The 21,376-nt window shown below is 50.7% G+C and overlaps 1 protein-coding gene across 7 annotated transcripts in view; it reads left to right on the forward strand.

Moving 5' to 3' along the window:
* Positions 1–21,376, forward strand: part of USP31 (ubiquitin specific peptidase 31) — a 28,888-nt gene that overhangs the window by 6,183 nt on the left and 1,329 nt on the right. For 2 of the 7 annotated variants that reach the window (XR_007778835.1, XR_007778836.1), the window contains exons 2-17: positions 3,214–3,351; positions 3,817–3,905; positions 4,794–4,886; positions 5,997–6,132; positions 6,641–6,785; positions 7,540–7,723; positions 8,233–8,353; positions 8,536–8,630; positions 9,165–9,242; positions 9,419–9,548; positions 10,679–10,798; positions 10,954–11,179; positions 11,555–11,713; positions 12,578–12,730; positions 13,664–15,219; positions 21,301–21,375. Coding sequence is in view for 3 of the 7 variants with exons in the window: in XM_050980070.1 (XP_050836027.1) it covers positions 3,214–3,351; positions 3,817–3,905; positions 4,794–4,886; positions 5,997–6,132; positions 6,641–6,785; positions 7,540–7,723; positions 8,233–8,353; positions 8,536–8,630; positions 9,165–9,242; positions 9,419–9,548; positions 10,679–10,798; positions 10,954–11,179; positions 11,555–11,713; positions 12,578–12,730; positions 13,664–15,204 (3,408 nt within the window). In the remaining 4 variants the exon portion in view is untranslated. Of the gene's footprint in view, positions 1–3,213; positions 3,352–3,816; positions 3,906–4,793; positions 4,887–5,996; positions 6,133–6,640; positions 6,786–7,539; positions 7,724–8,232; positions 8,354–8,535; positions 8,631–9,164; positions 9,243–9,418; positions 9,549–10,678; positions 10,799–10,953; positions 11,180–11,554; positions 11,714–12,577; positions 12,731–13,663; positions 21,087–21,300; position 21,376 lie in introns of those variants that run through there. The other 5 variants (XR_007778833.1, XR_007778834.1, XM_050980070.1 and 2 more) reach the window with 4 other exon arrangements.

A 21,376-nucleotide genomic window follows, 5' to 3' on the forward strand; every position in this document is an offset into this window, starting at 1 on the left:
TTTTCAATCCCACCAGTTGCTCTACTAGTGTAGCAGGAAAACAAGTTCTTGCTGAACGATTTGGGCTTTCTGCTCTTCCTAAGGGTGAATTCCCCCGGCAGCCAGCACTGGCTCCTGGCAGTGCCTCCTGGCAGCAAGAGCTGCCCTCCTGGGAAGGGCCTGGAGAGCAGTGTGCCAGCTGGGGAATGCAGCACCCACATCGTGCCTCTGTAGCTGTGCACCCTTGGCAGCCCTGGACAGCATCATCTGGGCAAACTTCACTCTCTCCTTATGCACTGAAAGAAGGTGCTTAATTAGGATCAACAGGCTCAGCCCAGAAGGGTGAGAGCAGCTGCTGGCATGAGAGGAGTTAGGCAGGGGTTGGTGCGATGATGCTTCTTGTCTGGGCTTGTTAAACGTGGTGGAGAATCCCTCTGATGCTGCTGTGCTGCTCCTGTAGTGCTCCTCATGGCTTTGCTTCCTGAAGGATGCTCATAAGGGCTGTGCTTGTTCCCCTGTGCATTGCACAGGGCAGGACTGTGACATGGAGCTGCCACGTCCCATGCGGCTCTGCCTCCAGAGCCCTGGTGCCTCTGGCTGCCCAGAGGGCAAGGGAGGAGTGTTTTATTCTGCCCTGGCCGCTGTGACAGACCTCCCCCACACCCTGCATGTCTGGGGTTGCTGCCTCAGCCCCTGACACGGGCTGGGAGGAGGGCACACACACAGCATTCCCTGGAGCAGCAACCACAGGGGTTTCAGCAGTCACGGACTGACTTGTAGCAGTGCTGGCAGGAGCTGTGAGTGGCGCTGGGAACACGCTGCTGGTGCTGGAGTGTTTGTTTAGCAGAGCCTCTCGTGAGGAAGTTGCATCTGATATTTTGTAGTGCTTCCTGAATCACTTCCAACATCTTGTGATGTGTCTCCACAGGCAGCTCTTTATCCTTAGTCCACTCAGGCTGCAAGAGTGTTGAGGAAACCAGAGCAATTATCATGGAGATGCTGCTGAGCTGAGCAGTGGCACAGATACAGAGCAGGACACGTGACTGCTCTGCATCCCTGGGTTCACAGTGCTTGGGATTGGTACAGGCTGGCTGCTCTCTGCCACACTGCATCACCAGGGACACTCATCAGCAAAAGCCAGGGAGGCTCTGGACTGCATGTGCCTCTGGGGAAGAGGCAGTAACAAATGCTAGCCTGGATTCCCAAAGTCCTTATGTTTCTGTACAGAGCCCCTCCATGTCCCCTTTTCACTTGAAATACTGGATTTGATTCCTGCCAGCAGTGCCAGGAGCCTTTTATCATCAGCTGTGCCTGGATGGGCCCTTGAAGCGCAGTGACAGTGCCTGCTGGCTGAGCTGGCTGGGACAAAGGACACCAGATGAGGCTGCTGGCTCTGGCTGGTGGGAGAGAGAGCATCAGGGCCTGCTCCCATCACACTGTTCCTGTCTTGGCACAGAGGGGCCACACATGTGGGGACATGGCTGGTGGCTCAGCACTTCCTTCCCTTGGCTCTCTGTGGTCAGCTCACTGAGAAGTCAGCCTGGCTTTGCTGTGACCTGCAGTGCTGTTGGAGCCCCCCTCCCTCAGTGGGGTAAGGGACGTGATCCCTTGGCTCTGAGCTGGGCAGGTGGGTTGGGAGGGATGGGTACAGCTGTTACAACTCAGGTGTGTTACTGAAGGAGCATGTTCTGGAGACATGCAGTGAGGTAACCACTGGACTGGACTACAATCTCAGCGTCACGTGTTAGTGATTGATTTTCAGTTCGAAACTTGACACAGTAATTTAAGGGCTAAATTTAATTTTCAGTGTAGGTTTTTTGAACAAAGTTAATGTTTGCAAAGCAGGTCTCCACGTGTATGCCTTACATTCTTCCCTGCATCATTGTCTGGGTGCATTCAGCTCACCTTTCTGCTGAAGGAGAGCAAGAGGTATCAGGCTGGTACCTGAAGAGACCTTTCTAGATACATTTTATGGATCATATTTTATCTTTTTTTTTTCTGCCACTGGATTTTGTGCTGCTTAACAGGACTTAGGAGCAGAGAAGGCTGTTTGGTCTCCATTAATCTTCAAGTGTCCACATTCTGCTTCAAATTTCCATCCCCCATGAAAAGATTTGTAGCAGGATCCCAAGCTGAAGGTTACACTGGACACCAAGCAGAGGTGCTGGGGTCACACCAGTGTGGCACGGTGTTGGTTAGGGACCATTCCCATGGCTCAAGCTGTGTTAACATATTTTATGTGGGAGCATGCTGGTCCCTGCACAGCAAGGGCAGTAAATCTGCTGTCAGAAGGCCTGCACATATGTAATGAGAGCAGATTATTTCTGTTTCCCGTTATTTTGCAGACTTGAGACAGCGGACAGATTATAGAGCATAGAGGGTATATTTATCAGTCCTTTCCTGCCTCTTCCATCACCACCCCCCTCCCTGTTGACCCTATTTTCAGAGGGATAAAGCGAGCAGCCCAACCTCATTTCTCAAATCTGTTGCAGACTCTGATTAGAGGAGTGGAGGATCTCTGGCACGAGGCACATGTGCAGCCTGCTTGGCCTGGGCTCTGCAGCCTTCCCACCCATTCCTGCCCTGCAGGTGCTGTCTGGCCTCTGCTCTGCCACTGCCCCTCTTGGGGACCCTGCTCACTAAGTCAGAGTCCTGTGTGAACAGTTTTTCTCTCCGCAGGTGTGCCAGGGATGTAGGTGCAGCACAGCATGGGACAGGTGCTTCTCCAGCATTGGTTGCTCTGGGTTCCTTGTGCCCAGGGAGAGCTGCACCTCCCTGGCTGGGATGGCAATAGAAGATAGTGTTTAGGATAAGTGAGTTATGCATAGTGCATAGTCTTGATACCCAGCAGAAAAAATTCCATGGTGGCCTGTACTACTCCTGTGCTTGACAGGGTGCTGGTGGGAAGTAATTTTGCTCTACCTGCATGATGATGATCAGACTGTAGAAGCATCTGTGATTTAGCTGTCCTGATCCTGGCTGAGTCCTGGAACTGTAGACCTAGATTAGCATTGAACGCCTGCATCAAGGTTTTGGGAAATGTGTGACCTCACCAAAACTGCAATGAGCAAGACAGAGAGCGTGTGGGCATTAGGAGACTAAATTGTTGTTTTGCTTCAGCTGGAGCAAACAGAAGGTTTCGTGAGGGCAGCAGTGTCAGGTGCTCTGAGGCAGGGTAGGTGTGCTGGAGTGGCCTCAGCTGTGCATGAGCTGCACTGTCTCTTCTCCCCGCAGAACATCGTGTCCAAGAACGCGATGCAGTACCGCGGCAACGCCCAGCACGATGCCCAGGAGTTCCTGCTTTGGCTGCTCGACAGAGTCCACGAGGACTTGAACAACGTGGTGAATTCCACTGGCATGCCTCCACTCAAGGTGAGGGATTCTGCTGGGGGACACTGTGGGAGTCTAACTTTGCACAAAGGCTTTCCTGTTAAAGTAGTTCTCCCTGCTGGCTTCTCAGCTTCAGTAGTTCAGATGGAACAGAAGCTTGGGTTAAAATAATGTTTGTTTCTGCCCTGGGAATGTTCCACTAATCCTTGGCGAGTGCTTCCTGGGGCAGTTGTGTTTGAGTGGCTCTACGATAGCCAGGAGGTGTTACTGGGGGCTGCCAGACCCTGTCAGGTATGAGCCCTGTGCCCTTCCTGGGGCTGCCCTGCCCACCTCACCTTCCTGCAGGCCCACCCCTTGGAGCAGAGCATACTTGGTAGTTAAAAATGCTTGTGGCATTTTTCTAGCATTTTGGCTAAGGAAAGTAAAATTTGACTGGGGTTCTGGAGCCACCTGCTTGGTGCTCCCCCCACACCTGGGTGTGCCTCAAGGGTTTTTTCTCTCTTTTAGCCACCACTGGAGGATGATGTGCTGCTTGAGGGCCCAGCCTTTCCCATCAGTAGCACTTTTGTGCAGGAACTCTTTCAAGCCCAGTACAGGTATGGCATTTTGTAAATTTGTTGAATGTATGGGTGACCCCAGTATAATTCTAAACTGACACTGGCTCCCAGTACAGCTGGGACTGGTGTCACGGTGTTAACAACTGCTTCTGAATTCCTGCTGAACTAAGACCTTGCTCTAGAGGAAAGAGAGAATTTAACTGCTTCAAAACTGGTATATTCTATGTAAATCTGCAGCATGTACCACTACACCTGTTCCTGTGCATCCTGAGAGTGAGTCAGTGCTTCATAGGCAAAGGCGCAGGAAAGCCTAGTGCTATGGGGCTCCCCCTGACTGTCAGAGGGAAGAGCCCATGGCAGGATCTAGAGGTGCCTGGGAGTTAGGGATCCCCCAGTGTGTGCAGAATGCTTGCCATCTGGCACTTGGGAATTCCGAGTGAAGTTATCACTGTCCTTTCAGGGCTTTCCCTTGAGTTTCCCTTCTTTCTGGGAAGAGCACTTTCTAATTTCAGAGCTATTGGAAGAGAACAGCTGAATCACCAGTGTTGATGACTTGTGCCTGTACTGCTGTAAGAATTAAATTGCTGGACTTCCTCCCCAGTATTTGCCAACTTTTCCTTTGCAAAGGCGAAACCTTAAGCCTGGTCTAAGACACAAAGCCATTGTAAGGTGCAGATTGGCTCTGAATGAGAATGGAATTCTGGAGAATGAGAATGGATTCTTGTCTGGAGCTTTTCCTGTGTAAGGGCTGTGTGCACCCCAGTGCTGACTGTCTCTGTCCCTGTCCTGTAACTTCACCTCTTTCCAAAGACAAAACCCTTCCGGGGTTTCCCGTTGGATCTGCAGGTGGTGAATATGGGATTTGATGGTTTATACATTGCCAGTGAGGTGAGATGTAACTGTGCCCTGTTATCCATGTTGTCCCAGGTCCTCCCTGACGTGCCCTCATTGCCAGAAGCAGAGCAACACCTTTGACCCCTTCCTGTGCATCTCGCTGCCGATCCCTCTGCCGCACACTCGGTACGGAGCTGTCCCGAGCTCTTGGCTCTTTCCCCTGCATGTCGTGTTCCTTCATTTGCTACTGCAGGAAGACATCACCAGCAGAATCTCTGATAAGTCATTAAAAACATAGATAGGACCGTATGGGGATTTAATGTTTTGCTTTTTAGGTAAAATGGAAACTTGAGGCTTTTACTTGAAAGGCTTGTCCTTCCTATAGAATTAATTTTGGGAGAAAAAGTCTTTCCTTCAAATAACCAAAATATTTTGCTGTTCACTTGATTTATAGCATTTTAAAATTTAAAAAGGGAAAAGGATGAAACACTTTGTTTTTGAGAACAGCCTCACTGATCACTCTAATTAAAAAAATTGGAGTTAAAATCTTTCCTTCAAAATGTTTTGCTTTTTTGAAAGACAGCTGATGCAAATAAAGAAAAAACTTCAGGGGAGGAACAAAATCCAGATAAAACATTCAAAGTGAAAATAGAGATGCACAGCAAAACTACCCATGGTATAAGCAAACTCCTTCACCTGGTGTTTGCATTCAGAAAACTTGTGTAGGTTCCAGAAGCAATGGAACAGAGTGATGCTAGGGCAGATTAGACATTGCTGTCACATTTGCTCTGGAAATCCCGGCTTCACCACTGGGTGGAGGCTGAGTGGTCTGTCCAGGGAAGGTGTTCCCTCCCTCTTCTCTCCCCTGTAGTGCTGCTGGCTGCTGTTGGAGGCAGCATTGAGGGCTGAGAGACAGCCTGTTCCCAGTAGGAGCTCTCCAAGCACTTCAAGGTGCTGTCTTATACTGACTGTCCCAAGCTTCCTGACTGTATCCCTGATGGAAAACTGATTGCCTTCTCATAGATGGTTTTGGTTTCAACTTTGTGGGCCTTTTTGAGATGTTCTGCTTGTGGGAGCAGGTAACACCAGGCCATATAGTAGGAAAGGAGTCTATAATCAAGCACCCTTGTTGGGCTGCAGCTGAGTGCAGCTGCAGTGTGAGGTGGATCCGGCCACTCAGGAGGGCCCTGTATGTGGTGGTGGGCAGCCTGGATGTGCCCAGGCTGGGCTGAGGCTGCTCGGGCAGTGCCCAGAGGTGCTGAGCCCAGCCTGGCAGTGCTGCCATGCTCTCCACAGGCCCCTCTATGTCACCGTGGTGTACCAGGGCAAGTGCTCGCACTGCATGCGCATCGGGGTGGCCGTGCCCATCTCCGGAACCGTGGCCAGGCTGCGGGAGGCTGTCTCCTCGGAAACCAAGATACCCACGGAGCAGGTAAGGGGCTGGGCTGCTCACCTGTGTGCCCTCCCTGCCGTGGGAGGGAGAGGGGAGCTTTTGTCCCTTGTTGGATGTATAGGAATCAAAATTGGTGGCCCATGGTTGAACAGGGAAGCAAGGTAATGGTGGAAGTCTGGATCATGCTTTTCCCTGTGCACTGGCTGTTTGAATGCTAGTGATGTTGGAATAGCCCCCAGTGTGCAGACCTGCCTGACCCCATGGGGTGTATGCTGGCAATGAGGCAATCACTAGGCACCTACAGTGAATTCCTCTGTAGGAGGAGCTTCAGGAAAGCTGTTGAATTCCACCAAAACCTCTCCATATGTTGCTTTTATCTCAGCTTCTCGTTTATGGCTGTCCTTTTCCCTGTTCCTGGCTTCTGGCTGATGACAGGATGTCTTGGGGAGGGCCATCTCTTAGCAGGAAAATCCCAGCTGAGAGATGGGGCACTGAGCTGAAAGCATGGGTGGTTTGATGGGCTCTGGTTTGCTGCTGGTGCCTGCAGATCGTGCTGACAGAGATGTACTACGACGGGTTCCATCGCTCCTTCTGCGACACCGACGACTTGGACACCATCCACGAGAGCGACTGCATTTTTGCCTTTGAGACCCCAGAGATCTTCAGGCCTGAGGGCATCCTCAGTCAGAGAGGTGAGTCAGTAACTCTTAATGCCCACCTCGGGTGACTAGTGAGGGAGGTTTGTGTGGGAAAAGAATGAGTCCCACAAGCTGTTGGTGTTCTGGTGTATTGATTTCAGCTCTGACTTTGTCCAGGCTCATTCCGGAAGATTTAATAGTGTTGTCAGCTGGGAGGTTATCAAGCAGTGTTGTACACTCCTTTCTGCCTCTTCTCAGCGCTGATGCTGCAGGCCAGGCTGGCTTAATGTGAAATCTCTTGTCAGGCTTAATTTAAAGGCCTGCTAGGGACCAGATGAAGCCACTGAAATTGTGTTATTTAAAATCAGATTGCTAGTGATGAATAAACAGTCTCAGGAATGAACAAACAGTTTCTCTTTCCAAGCTCAAACTCCTTGGCCTCTGCATGGCCCCTCAGTGAAAGGTAATCATGGTATTCTGGGCAGATGGAGTGTAATCAAAGGCAAATTTTATTATTGAAAGTAGCGAGTTGGGTTTTTGGCACTTTAGTGTTTCTTGTGGGCAGTAAAAGCTGAGAGTGCTGCTCTGAAATATCAGATGGGGAGCACTTGCATATAATGTCCTTCTCTAAAGAAACAGTCACTGTGAAAGGAAGTTGCTCTTTGAAGCCTTTGTCCAAGTGATGAAAATGCTCCTGATTCCATACTGACCTGTTCCTCTGGACCCCAAGGAGGGCTTCATGAGGGGAGCATCAGGGCACTAAAGGCAAATGACATAATGAAATGTTTCCTTTCTCCTAATTTTTCAGGAATACATGTGAACAATAACCTGAATAACTTGAAATGTGGCACTGAGCACTCCCGAACAATAGCTTACTCTCAAGGAGCGGTGAAGTCTGGAAAACTGGAACAGTCCTGTCCCAAACTAGCAGCAAATGACAAGATTGTCTTGCTGGTGTGTAACAGAGCGTGCACTGGACAGCAGAGCAAAAGGTGACCGGCAGCAGCATGGCTGGAGTTACTCTTCTGGCTGCTTCCTAAACTGACCTGGATTTTACTGTCCTGTAGTGCAGGCTCCAGGTGAAGGGGCAGCAGCTTGCATCTCTAGCCCACATCAGGTGCTAAAGAACATGATGATCAAAAAGCATTAAATGGGTGCAGCAAAAGATTTCTAATTTTGGTGAGCTTCAAGTATTGCATTACTGCAAAGAAACAAATGCAGCCCAGTTGAGAGGATAGACCACCTTTGTCTGGTTTGAGAGCAGAATGTTCGACCAGACCCTGTTATGGGTGGGAATTTTTAATTGGAGTGAAAATGGGGGCAGGGAGAGAAGTGAGAAACAACCATGGCAAAGGCATTTGTATCAACTGGAGCCTGAGAACTGCCTCAGCCTCTGAAGCCTCACAGAACTTCACAGGAAGTTCTCCCATGTAGTTTGGGATTCAGATTGCTGAGCAGAATAATCTTTTAACTGTTCCTCAAATGCTTCTCCTTCCCATAGGTTTGGTTTGCCCTTTGTGTTGCACTTGGAAAAAACAATTGCTTGGGATATTCTGCAGAAGGAAATACTGGAGAAGATGCAGTATTTCCTGCGGCCTGCAGCCTGCTTGCAGGTGAGACAGGTGTGAGCTGTTGGATGCACAGGTTCCATTGCTCAGCCCTCTGTCAGCTCATTGGCACAGGCATATTTGAGACCTTGTAGATTTGCTTTGTCATGTCAGATGTGTTCTAGGGTGAAGTGTTTGTCAGCCAGGGGCAGGTTGGGTTGGAGGCACTGAGGTGGTCTCTGTTCTCTCTGTTGCAGGTTTGCCCATTCAGCTTGCGAGTGGTCAGTGTTGTGGGCATAACATACTTGCTACCTCAGGAGGAGCGACCCCTCTGCCACCCAACAGTGGAAAGGTGAGCTGGCCCTCGGGTGCTGGGTGCTTCCCAGGAGTGGGCAGAGGTGTGTTAGCTGGGGGCTCGGTGTTTGCCATGCAGAGATGGACAGTCCTGGTGTGGGTGTGTGGAACACACTGCAGGGGCCTGAGGAGCAGGGAAATGAGGGAGCATCCTTAGGAAGCTGTGTGGGAGTACCTCAGTTGTGTGTCATGCCATCTGGAGTCTGTCCTCCCTGGAAATGGAGAGCAGAATGAAAATATTACTTTCACTATTTTTAATTTTTTCATTGTGCCTGTTATTCTTTGAAATATTGATAAATGCCTGTTCTGTGACAGGTGTATGTTGTCTTACAGAACTTGCATTCTTGGGTGAAGGCATTTACCAGCTTTGCCAAGTGTTTTGCTGTGTGAATTCCTTTTACTCCTTTGCAAACTTGAGCTGTGGGAGTGAAGGAAGGGTGAAGGGCTTGTGGAGAGAAATTACATGCATGTAGAAGATAATGTAGCCTTTGGATTGAAAGATGGTCTGACTTATTTCTGCTCCTCCCTGCAGGGCATTGAAGTCATGCGGACAGGGGGGAACTGCTCATGTGAAATTAGTAGTAGAATGGGACAAGGAAACTAAAGATTAGTAAGTATGAAGTAAAAAACCTTAAACTGTGTTACCTCACAACTGCTGCTTGCAGCTTGCTTGTGTGAACTGTGCATCCTTCAGCAAACATGAGACCACTCAAACTCCACCTGTGCCCAGCCCCTGTCTGGGGAGCAAGGGGATGTGCTGGTAAATGTGGTGTCTCCCTGATGCAGCTTGTTTGTGAATACAGAAGAGGAATATATTCCAGACTCTGAAAGCGTCCGCCAGCAGAGAGAGCTTCATCACCAACCTCAGATCTGCACTTTATCTCAGTGTTTCCAACTGTACACCAAAGAGGAACAGGTAGATACAGACTGTGTACTCTGGCTTGTTCACATGCTGCAGGAACTCCCTCACTCCAGGCAGCTCTGTTCTGCAAACAGATTCCTTGTGACAGGAGAATAGATTTGTAACACAAGATTAGTTATCTGTGCTGCTAACAGAGCTCCTCTGCAGTGAGAAGGTTGTTGGAGGTCTACTGCTTGGTTCTGTGCTGCCCAAATGTTGATACAAGAACTTAGTCCTCTCTTTGGCAATTTCCTTCTGTGAAATATTGTGACTATTATAAAGAGGACAGTGTGGCTTCATGGGTTCAGTTCTGCAGGAAGGTGGCTGCTCCCCTGCTCTGGCTCTGCTCGTTGTGTGAGGCTGGAGACAGGAGTGATGGTGTGCCACAGGCTAGAGAGGGCTCTGACCTGGCCCCTGCCTGGCACATGGAAGCCATCTGAATTCCTTTGGTAGTCTCTAATCTGCTGCACAAAGGGCTCATCTGGAGGTAGTCTTTGGACCCAGGACTGAGCTGTAATAATTTGGGAGCCTCTCTTGTTGGTTCTTTCAGAGGTGGGAGAAGAGTTGTCTGACAGCTTAGGTCTCTGTGGCTGCTGAGTTCTCTGAGCACTGGGCTGTGGAGGGGGACAGGGAGAGTCTTCAGTGTGTAACTCTGCTGTTGGGACTACAGAGGAAGAAGAGGGTTCCCAGAGGGCACTGAGGTGTCAGAGGGGTATCCAAAAATCTGTTCTGATTTTTTTCTGCTTTTTTATCCCTGCTTTTTTTCTACTGCTGGTTTTCTTGTGACAATGCTTTTCAGGGTGCCAAGCCTGCCTGCTGTTTGCCTTGGTTTTTCCTTTTCCTTCTTCTCCACTTCCAAGGCACTGGCGTTTATAAGGTGCAAAAAGATCCTCTGCACAGCAGCACTGGCTGAATTCTGCCTTGCAGCAGAAAGTGCCTCCTGAGTGAGGCACACATCTCTGCTTGTCACTTTGAAAAGCATCATTGGGAACCCTGCATCTCCAGTGAGCTTGATAAGTGCTAGAGGGAGATGAGGCAGAGGGGTCAATGTCTGCTCTGGGCTTTGGGCAGCAGGGGAGCAGTGGTGTGGTGCAAGCTGCTTTGGAATTTGAAAACCAATACCCACTGCTGCCTGTTCCTTGTAGCTTGCCCCAGATGATGCATGGCGATGCCCACACTGTAAGCAGCTGCAGCAGGGAAGCATCACACTGAGCCTCTGGACCTTACCTGATGTTCTCATCATACATCTCAAAAGGTTTAGGCAGGTAAGGATGCCTGTAGTGTTGCTGGAGGACTGCTGAGGGAAATGAGTAGACTCCCCTCTTTAGGAGCAGCCATTCTGCCCCATGTGTTCCTCACCTGGGGTTTCCCAGGCAGGGTGGCCTTGGCCTCTGCAGCTTGTGCTCTTCTGTGTACACAGGAGGGAGACCGAAGGATGAAACTTCAGAACATGGTTAAATTTCCCTTGAGTGGCTTGGACATGACCCCTCACGTTGTGAAACGCAGCCAGAGCAGCTGGAGCTTGCCATCACACTGGTCACCTTGGAGGAAACCTTATGGCCTCGGCAGAGATCCTGAGGACTACATCTATGACCTGTATGCTGTCTGCAACCACCATGGCACCATGCAAGGGGGACATTATACAGGCAAGTGTCCTGCTGTGCTGTCTGTGGGGGGCCTCTCACAAAGAAGCTGGCTATATTTCTGTATGGAGTCAGAAAGGGAGTCACTGATGGAAGAGTGTCACAAGTTACAGAGGGTGAAGTGAATGGAGCCACCCCAAATGATGTTCTGTTCTGAGTGGTAATGGTGGAAAAGAAAGTCCTGAAATGTAAGCTGTTTATTGTGTTCTGGCAGCCTCAGGCTTCCATCTTGCCAGTCAGACTGGAAGATGATACAAGAATCCATCTGTTCCTCGCATTGTCCGAGTCCATCATAACAGATAAGGTTATGTTAAATGTCATACAGCAAACCTGAGAGCAGTAGGAGTGAGAATCTTACAGTAATGTATTATTCCTTAGCGTATTGCAAGAATTCTGTTGATGGCCAGTGGTACTGCTTCGATGACAGTGAAGTTCAGCAGCTTTCTGAAAGTGAAGTCTGCAAGCAGACTGCTTATATCTTGTTCTACCAGCGACGCACAGCGATCCCCTCGTGGTCTGCCAACAGCTCAGTGGCAGGTAAGCCCTGCTGGCACTGTCAGGGCTGGCTGTAACTTGTCTTCCTTGGGTAGTTTGTCCTTCTGGGGAATTTTCCACCAAGCTCTGCTTAAACCCCCATTCTTGAGTCCCAGAACTCAGCGAGGCTTGTCTGAGTCTGTGGCTGTGTCAGAGGCCATGGGAACTTTCCAGCTCTTCTGCTAAGGCAGTTTTGGCAGGGAGATGGGGGAGCCCCTGTGCCCCCACAAGTGACTGCTCAGAGCTGCCCTTGTGCAATTTATCAAATCATGACTCACTCCTTCCCTGTGGCGGCACTCTCAGTCCCAAGGAGGCACCCATAGTGCATGTGTTGGTGGAATCCAGGATGAGCTGTGGACAGGTACAGGCTTGGTGACCTGCCCTGGAAAAAAAGGGATTTTTGTGCTGCTGGGTTGGCAGCTGAAATGGCAGTGCCTGCATGCTGGTATTCACAGCACCCTGGGACAAGTGCAGCTCTGACCATAAATGCTCCATAAGAGTACAGCCCCATTCCCGTGGCAGTGTCTGCGTGCTGGGGCTGCACGGGCCAGCTCCAGGCTCGGGTGTGACCCAGAGCAAGGTGGCACTGCTCTGGCCAGCAGTGCCTGGCCGTGGGGCTGCCCTGCTCTGCTGACACGTGTGGGTCCCGCAGGCTGTGAGGGCCAGCTCCAGGATCGGGTGTGACCCAGAGCAAGGTGGCACTGCTCTGGCCAGCAGTGCCTGGCCGTGGGGCTGCCCTGCTCTGCTGACACATGTGGGTCCCGCAGGCTGTGAGGGCCAGCTCCAGGCTCGGGTGTGAGCCAGAGCAGGGCAGCAGTGCCTGGCCGTGGAGCTGCCCTGCTCTGCTGACACGTGTGGGTCCCGCAGGCTCCACCAGCTCATCGCTGTGCGAGCACTGGGTCAGCCGGCTCCCGGGCAGCAAGCAGCCCAGCGTCGCCTCGGCCGCCTCCTCGCGCCGCACCTCGCTCGCCTCGCTCTCCGAGTCCGTGGAGCTCACCGGGGAACGCAGCGAAGATGATGGTGTGTATCTCTCCTGGGGGCACGCTGGGCCGCTTGTCTTTCTGTGGCAGGATCCTTACTAAAACAGCTGCAGAATCTGTGGTTGCAAGGGATGGTTAGTCCAGCTGAGAGAGGCAGGAGCTGGCTCGGCAGCAGCACAGGTGGGCTTCTGTCTCATAGGAAAGCTTGGAGGAGAACGGGCAGGAACTTCTCAGTCAGGAACTTCTCATGCTAGTGTTCTCTCTGGGTCTCGCTGCATCACCTTTGCAGGGTGGCTGACACAGTCTGACACATTTAGCACAGGCACTAATTGCCTGCTGCTGTGCTTATGGATGGTCCCAGGGAGGGAGGGAGATGAAAGTTCACACATGTATGCAAATTACTGTTCAGTTCCTGGCTTTGCCTGGTTCCTCCACACATTGTCTGTAACTTCTGAAAACGCAGAGCTTCATGGGTCAGTCAGAGCACTTGGAAGCTGGTGTGGAGATGTCCCTGCTGCAGTGCTGTGACAGCTGTCAGGTCTAACCATGGAAGTCAACTTCTAAAATACTAATTTTGTGTTTCTAAGTACATCACTTGATCTAGAAGTAGGAATCCTACTTTGCCTTTCACAGAATGCTCTGGGAAATATTCTTTAAGACAAAATCATAATCCTAGCTGGTGATCTTGCCAGTTTCAAGGACTTTGGAGGTGCAAACCTTGTGTTTGATCAGGTGCTCAAGGATGAGAGAAGAATCTGGGTTATCAGTTAGAGGCTTCAGGGAACTGCTCCTGGGTGACCCCAGCATGTAACAGTTGTTGGATTCCTCATTCAGCTTTTGTGCAAGAAGCTGTGCCTGCAGCCTGCATGGAGAGATACATAGTGAGGTGTGGGTGGGCTGCTTGGCTCTCGTGGGGTAAACCAGCTGCAGCCTTGGCTTTCCCACTGAGACTGTCACTTGCTTTTCTCTGCAGGAGGATTTTCAACTCGACCATTTGTAAGGAGTGTCCAGCGTCAGAGCTTGTCATCCAGATCCTCTGTCACCAGCCCACTGGCAGTGAGTGAGAATGGTGTCAGGCCCTCGTGGTCACTCTCTGCAAAACTGCAGTTCCGCTCCAACTCCCCATCACGCTTCTCTGGAGATTCCCCAGTACATACCTCTGCTTCCACTCTGGAGAAGATTGGGGAAGCTGCTGACGATAAAGTTTCCACCTCGTGCTTTGGCAGCCTGAGGAATCTCTCTAGCAGCTACTTGGAGCCCTGTGACAGCAGTCGGCGAGAGCACAGGACAGCTCGCAGAGCCCCTTTGGCTGTCATGGAAGGGGCATTCAGGGAAGAGTCTGTTGTAAGGACATCGAGCTCAGACCTTTCAGATGGGTATGGTAAAAGCTCTGTGCAGCCAGACAGGAATCACCCTGCTCTGGACCCTTTTGATAACAACAATCAAATCGCCTTTGTTGACCAGAGCGATTCTGTGGACAGCTCCCCAGTGAAGGAGGTGAAAGCCCCAGCTGGGACAGGGCTGGCTGCAGAGAAGGCACATGACACCCCTAAGAAGGGTCACGGCTCCAAAGGAGCTTCTGAGCCAGACAAAAGTTTGAGGAAGGGAAGGACAGTCTTAGCTACCCAAGAGACCAAAGTCTCTCACTCTTCTCCTCCACTGAAGAGTTCTCAGAAAGCTTCCCGGTCTAGAAGTAAGGCAGACTCCTCTAGGGTCAGTGGGCGACACGGGTCTCCTGCTCCCACGCAGGCCAGGAAGGAGCACAGCACAAAGCCCCCAGAGGCATCTGTCCCTTCAGCTCCACAGAAGCAGAAGTCAGGTTCTTCTCCATCCTCCACGGCTGCCAAGAAAACCCCATCAGGCTCATTGACTAAGGGCTCTTCCTCTGGGAAGAGCCGGACTTCAGACCGCAGCCTCAGCAGGGAGGGCTCCAAGGTCAGCCTGGGCTCGGATAAAACGAGCGTTACCAGCGGCTCCAGGACGAGCTCCCCGCGGATCAGCCACTCCAGGAGCGACAGCAGGGCAGTGGACAGCAGGCACGTGCGCAGCTCCTCCATGGCCAACCTGCGCTCCCCGAGCGCTGCCCCGCGGTCTGGGCTGAAGAGGGACAGCAAGTCAGAAGAGAAGGGTTTGTCTTTCTTTAAATCAGCCTTAAGGCAGAAGGAGACACGGAGGTCGGCAGACCTGGGGAAGACAACGATGCTTTCAAAAAAGACAGGGAGTGTCAGTTCCAAGTCAGGCAGTAAAAGTGTGCTGGAGGACAAACCGGAGAAAGGTGGTGTCCCACCAGCCTCTCAAACCAATGCCAACATTGCTACAAAAGAAAAACTTGTCTCAAAAGAGGCCACATCTAACAAACATTCTCTGCTATCCAGTCGCAAGTCCAAGTCTTCCCAGCTAGATCCCGGAGTCCAGTCTCCTCCTTCCAGTGGCAAGCAGGCTGCTGACAAGCCGCTGAAAAAATTACCTTCCAGCATGCAGGTGTCTGTACGGCCTTCTCTGGAACCTCAGTGAAATGCTGCAATCCAGGTGTCTTTTCTTCTGCTGAGAAGCTAATTTATTCTGAGCTCTTGTTTTTTGTTCATGTGCCTAATGTATGTTTTGAGGAGAAGTTAACTGCAAGTTGTTAAAGCGCCTTTGATTCTGCCATCAAACCAAATAGCCACAGGCAGCCAGCACTGGTGCAAGTAGCCTAGCTGGAGTCATTGTTGAACATGAATGCAGCTGTCCCATAGCACTTGTACAGGAGTCTCTGTCGAAAGTGCAACAACTTTCTTCAGATTTGAGGGTTGGGACCTGACCCCCAGTTGTACTGACACCGGTGTGCTTTGTAGAGCTGTGAAACTGATATTCCTTTGGTCTTGTGCTGAGTGGGCTGTGTCCACACTGGTGTATGGCCTTGTTCTGAGCTGTGGAGGATGCGAAGGAAACTGGAGAGACTGTCGCTTCTTTCTGCTCTCAACTCTCTGTCCCTGCTCCCCTCCATTTCCAAGCTTTCTAAAGGGCAATATTTCAACACTAATGTTGTTTCTCAGGTATATACTCAGCCAGTATAGGAGGGACTAGCATTAGTGACAGACAGAAAGGTACCTGTGTGTCTCTGTGTGCGTCTGTGTGATAGATTTCCTTTTTGCATTCCAACAGCAGGAAGTTTGAAATGTAACCTGCAGTTTTTTTTGCTGTGTCTGTGAAGAGTTTTGCTTTGTCCATACCTAAGGCAACCTCTAGCCTGTCCTGTTTCACTACTTTCTTCTGAAATGCTCTACTAAACAATAGAAGAAATCCCTGGGCAGCAGCTGCTGGCCAGCTCGTCCTGTGGAAGCAGTGCCATGGGAGAGATCTGTCCTCACACCTGGATGGCCATGATGCTGTCAGGTTGCCCCTGTCCAAACTCCTGGGAAGCACTTCCTAATGTTCTCAGACCCTTCTCAGTGGTATAATTAAGCCTCCATTATCTCTGGGGGTGATGTTTAGATCAAGTGTCATCCTGCCCTCTCTGAGCATGCTTTGACAGGCCCCTTGGTGTGGGTTGGAGGGGCATTTTTCCTGTTCCTCAGAATGCTGTACATTCTTCCCTCTGGCATGCTCGTCCCCTCCCCATGGGTCTGGCTGCCACATGTCCCTCAGTGGAAGGTTCCCCTTCTTGTTTGGACGACAGCCTCCACCAGGGTCAAAACACTACATCTACTGATGTCTTTGTTTACATGCCCTTCTTACAGGGGAGATTCCTCAAGTTCTGTAAGGTTCCTCTTAAGGTGGATTTCTTAAGTCATATATGTGGTGTAATCCTTTTTTTTAAATTCCATGAGTTTTTATTGATGTGCTGCATATCCTTTATGTCCACAGCCTGTTGTGTAGGTTGTGACAAGCTGGGCAATGTGCTGGGAACTCTCTGCTGAGCGAGGTCTGTGCCTGTCCAGCCCGATGGCAGAGCGTGGGGCCAAGGACGTGTGTGCTCTGTCCCATCAGCATAACAGACTGGCCTCTGCCACCTCCCTTGCAAGGTCCTGCTTGCCCTGCAGGCAGCCGTGCCCCCAGGACACCTTGCTGCTCTATGACCCGTTTTCTGCTCACCACACACCTGCAGCAAGCTTGGGAGGAAGGCTTGGGGGTCGCTGGCTCCTTGTGTGTGTGGGGCTGGGCTGGGAGTGCCATCGAGCTGGGGTCAGTGTGTGGGGATGAGCCCACCTGCCGTGGAGCCCTTGCAGTGTCCTGGTGATGTCCTGCATCCCCTTCACGTGCTCCAGCTGTGCCCACAGCCTGCAGGTGTAATGCCCTGCCTGTTCCAACCCAGACATGACTGCCCCTCATGCATTCCTTTGCCCAGGCATTGTTTCAGTCTCATTTATTGCAGCAACAAGAAGCAAAGATTGCATTGCTTGCTTCTGAAATGTATGACTTGGATTATTCATGGATTATTTTCTGTTACATCCAGCAGAGCAGATAAGACTTGCTTCACATTGCAGTACTTAAATTACTCCCTGAAATGTTGATGTTGAAGTATTTGTTTAAGGTTTTATCTGTATTAAGGTCTTACACTGTCTTGGCTCTTCTCTTGTAACAACTCTTCTAGCAAGAATGTAATTCCAGTGGCTTACGCTGACTTGGTTTGGGATCTTTTAATAGACAGAACTACTTTCTGTGCATTTTGCCATGGACATTTGTGAAAGGTTATTTTTATCAAATGACATTTTTTTTCATGTCATCATTCACTGAAGGAGTTTAAACTGGAAGCTGGTGTGTGGGTTTTGAGGTGGCTTTGCTCCTGTGCTGCATGCCTGACTGACAGGAATTTGAAGCCATGTCCAAACCCGTGTTTTAGCTGAACACCAGTTCAACGTTTGTATCTAGAGCAAGATAATGGTCCTTGGAGCTCTCATTTGGCTAGAAGGGAGATGGAGGTCCTGGTATTCCAGCAGCTGATAAAAGTAATTGAACCTCTGCAATCCCATGAGATGCCAATCTCTCTCCATAATTCCTGATGCTAATTGCTGCCAGCTCCAGCACTATCTGCTCTCTTTATGCAGCCAGACTGGTTTTTCTGTCCCTCTGGAAGGGCAGCTCTGTGCACAGGCTCCTTGCTCTGCAGAGGAGTGTGAGTAGGCAGGAGGGGCTGCCCTGACAGCACCCTTGTCTTTGAGTGGGTGAGTGCTGCTCCTCTCTGGTGGGTTTTCTGCTCAGGGGGGCTTGGCTTGGGGTGTCCTCAGGCAAAGTGGTTTAACTTACCAGGGTGCACCAGAGTTCGTGTGGGACATAGGACATGCACTGGGCAGAATGTGGAAGTGTGAGCCTGTGGGGAGTGCAGTCCTGCTCATGCCTGTGTCTGTGCCAGAGCCCTTGGGAGCAGCCACTCCTGTCACTCCACACCTCTGCTGTCAGTGGCACATCTTCAGCAGTAAATGAGCTTCCTTGCACAGGCGAGGGTTGAAGGGTGTGGGTCTGGGAGTGTTAATCAAAGCCTTGTTGCTGTTACAGTCCTGACTCCATCCGTGAAGTAGGATAAACCTTTCTGAAACGGAGTGTAGGTTATTGCAGGCCCTACTTAAAGGGATTTGGGGGGAAAATCATCAGTCTTCTCTCCTTGCTTTAAAGCAGACTTCTCTCTTGTCCCTTTCATGTGTAGGAGCTCCTGTCCATGGTATTGTGTTGTCCAGCTGCCAGGATGTGGCATGGTACCAGGGAACACTCGAGAGAGGGATCTGCCAAGTCCTAGATGCCAACACCACCGTGGCTTTGCAGATGGATCCTTCAAGCAGCAGTGGCTTGAGGCTGTTCTGGAGCAGCTGCATGTACATGGTCATGTCTTAAAGTTCCTGTTGGCCATCAGAAGCACTCATGGCTGAGTGGGGGAGGTGGGCTCTGCCATCTCCCAGAGGCTGCTGCTGCCCAGGGACCTCTACCTCCCCTGGGTGGTGGCATGTAGGGCCTGGAAGTCTTACTGGCATCTGAATGCGATGGGAACAGCTGCTGCCAGGTCTGTCCTGCCCAGCCTGTCTGGGGATGGCAGGGTCTGGGACCTCCTGCCAAGGTCTTGGAAGTGAAGGTGTGCCTCGTGCTGATGGGAAATGCCTGGGAAGGGGAGGCCCAGCCGTGGCCCTGCTCCCAGCCAGGTGAGCTCCCAGGCAAAGCAGGCAGTGTGTTTCCAGCTGGCTTTGGGTAGGTTTGCCTGTGCCAGCGTGTGACCTGCATTTCACCCCACGTCCCCAGTCTGCCACTCAGCTCCTGCTCCTGGAATTGGCCCCTGGGCGCAGGAGAGCAGCGCCTTCATTCCAGTGCTCAATTCCTACAGGAGTCACCTAGAGACTTTTTTTTACCCTTTTTGGGCTGTGTCTTTTGGACAGTGTTTAGTAGTATTCAAGTTATAAGCACATTTTCAATGACGTGTATTGAAGAGGCACCTTTTATTTGTATTAATCACATTTGATAGACAATTTGGTGCCTGCAGTTCTCTGTAACTTGTGTCTTACTTTGGGTGTGTAAATTGTTAACCCTTTCACACTTATCAAATATGGATTAATAAAAACAAGATGCTTAGGATAGAAAGCTAGCAGCTTAATTGCACTTCTCCCGCTGCAAGTGCCCTCATCCGCCGTCGCTGCAGGGGTTTTGCTTTCTGAAGCTGACACTTGAGCATGCCCAGCCATTTTCCTCGGTGTGAGGCAGCTTGCATGGCCGTGCTGTCCCCCTGCATGTCCCTACTAACTATGCAAGCCTCGAGCCCAGCTGTGGCTCTGGAGCAGTGCTTGGAGCCCGTGCTGGCCTCGGTGCAGCTGCTGCTGGCACACAGGAGCATGTCCCTGGGTTCTGCTTCCTTTGCACATCTCTGGCTCTTTCCTTTGTAGGATTCTGCGTTACTGACAAGGCTGCAGCGTAACCTAAGGTTAGAGGGATTGGAGCAGGGAGATGAGAACAAACTGATTTCTGTTTTGTGTTGTTTTTCCTTTTGTTAGCAGGGCACCCTGCTCGGGGTTCTGTGTGCAGCCTGCCGTTGCATGCAGTGTGAGGGGCTGTGAGCAGGGCCGGGGTGGTGCCCAGGGCTGTGCGGGCACACGGGGCTGCTCTGAGTGTCCTTCTCAGGGGAGCTGTTCCCTGCTGGCCTCCTGCTGCCCAGACTGCTCCTGGGGCTTTGCCCTGCCCTTGTGGGGGAGCCCTGGGCTGCCTGGCCGTGCTCAGAGTGCTGTGGGGCTGGGCTTGGAGCCGTGTCCTGCAGGGCAGCCCTTCGTGCTGCGTGGCCAGGGCGGCTGGCCTGGGCTTCCTGCAGGTCCCAGGGCTCCTCCTGGGTCTTGGCCCTGCAGCTTTGGTGCCCCCCCCTTGGTCAGCTGGCATGGAGAGGCTGTGGAAACAACATTCCAAATAATTTCACTGTTGGGTGTTCGTTATTTTAAATTTTGTTTTATTTTAGTTTGGTTTGGGTTTTTTTAAAATCTTTGTCGTTTGCCTACTAATCCAAAAGAATTTGGCAGTATCTAATGATACCTGTGGAGGGAACTGAAATTTAGTTTTAATCTGTGGTGAGATGAAAGTCCTACATGGTTTTCTCAACAAAAGCATCGTAAAGCAGTTACTGTTAAGAGCTTTATTTTGTAAAAGAAAAGCACCTGAAGACTTGTACAATGTCTGTGTTAGATCTAAAGGCTTAAGGACTCTATTTTTTAAAAGGTGATAGCACTCAATTTATCTGCAAATAGTGTTTTTTAAAAGACACAGATTAAAACTAAGTGTAACCACCAGTCATGGCTCACTCAGCCCTGCAGTGCACGCGTGCTGGCCTCAGGCTCGTGTGCCATTTGTGAGTGCAATAACCCTTGGGAGGTGCTACACTGCCGTGGGTAGGGTAACACAAGGGAATCCAGGCCACCGGTGGCTCTTCATTGTCCTGTGGCCTTCCAAGTATGAATTTGTACAGACTTGCTCACCACCTGTGCCTCACCATTGGTTAAAATTGAATTTTAAGTCCTGTTGCAAATGCAATTTCTCTTCTGGACACAATGTCAGATTTTACACTGGAATATCTACAGTTCTCAAACTGCATGTCACATCACTGTACCTGGTACAGGGACGTGGGGCTTTCCCACACCTTTGATATTCTCCTCTGTATTTTAATGTTTTTGACCTGTACAGTAATTGGAAAGCAGGCTGTTTACTTGGGGTTGAACATTGTACCATAAATTTTAAATTATTTGAGGACAACTGCATGAGACTGTGTCAATGCCTTTTATTATTTATTTGTATGTTTTATTATTCGAGGTGTATGCACTTTTAATATGCAGAATTTATATTTTTATGTTAAAAATCATTTTCTTTCAGAAAGAAGAGTTTGAATATGAGGAATTGGAATTAAGTGCAAAAAGGGGAATATGTAATAAAATACAATAAATTTATTACTAGGCATCCTGCCTGAGTGAGCGTTTTTCCAGGCTGCAGGCTTCAGCCTTGTGTTCCTGCCCTGGCCTGCTCTGGGCCCAGGGTGGGGGCACAGGAGCTTCCCTGTGTGCCCCCGGGCTCCTTTGGGGACACCAGAGCCTGGCTGGGGCACAGCCTGCGTGCTGGGGAGGGCAGGCACGGGCTCCTGCTTCCCCTGGGCTGTTCCTGATGCTTCTCTCTCCACAGACCACCAGCCCAGAGCTGCTCTGCTCGGCCCCGGTCCCAGAGGGGGAGTGGGACCCGCACCTGAGCCACGTGCTGG

Source organism: Serinus canaria, chromosome 14 (assembly GCF_022539315.1).
Source record: "Serinus canaria isolate serCan28SL12 chromosome 14, serCan2020, whole genome shotgun sequence".
In the NCBI taxonomy this organism is placed as follows: domain Eukaryota; kingdom Metazoa; phylum Chordata; class Aves; order Passeriformes; family Fringillidae; genus Serinus; species Serinus canaria.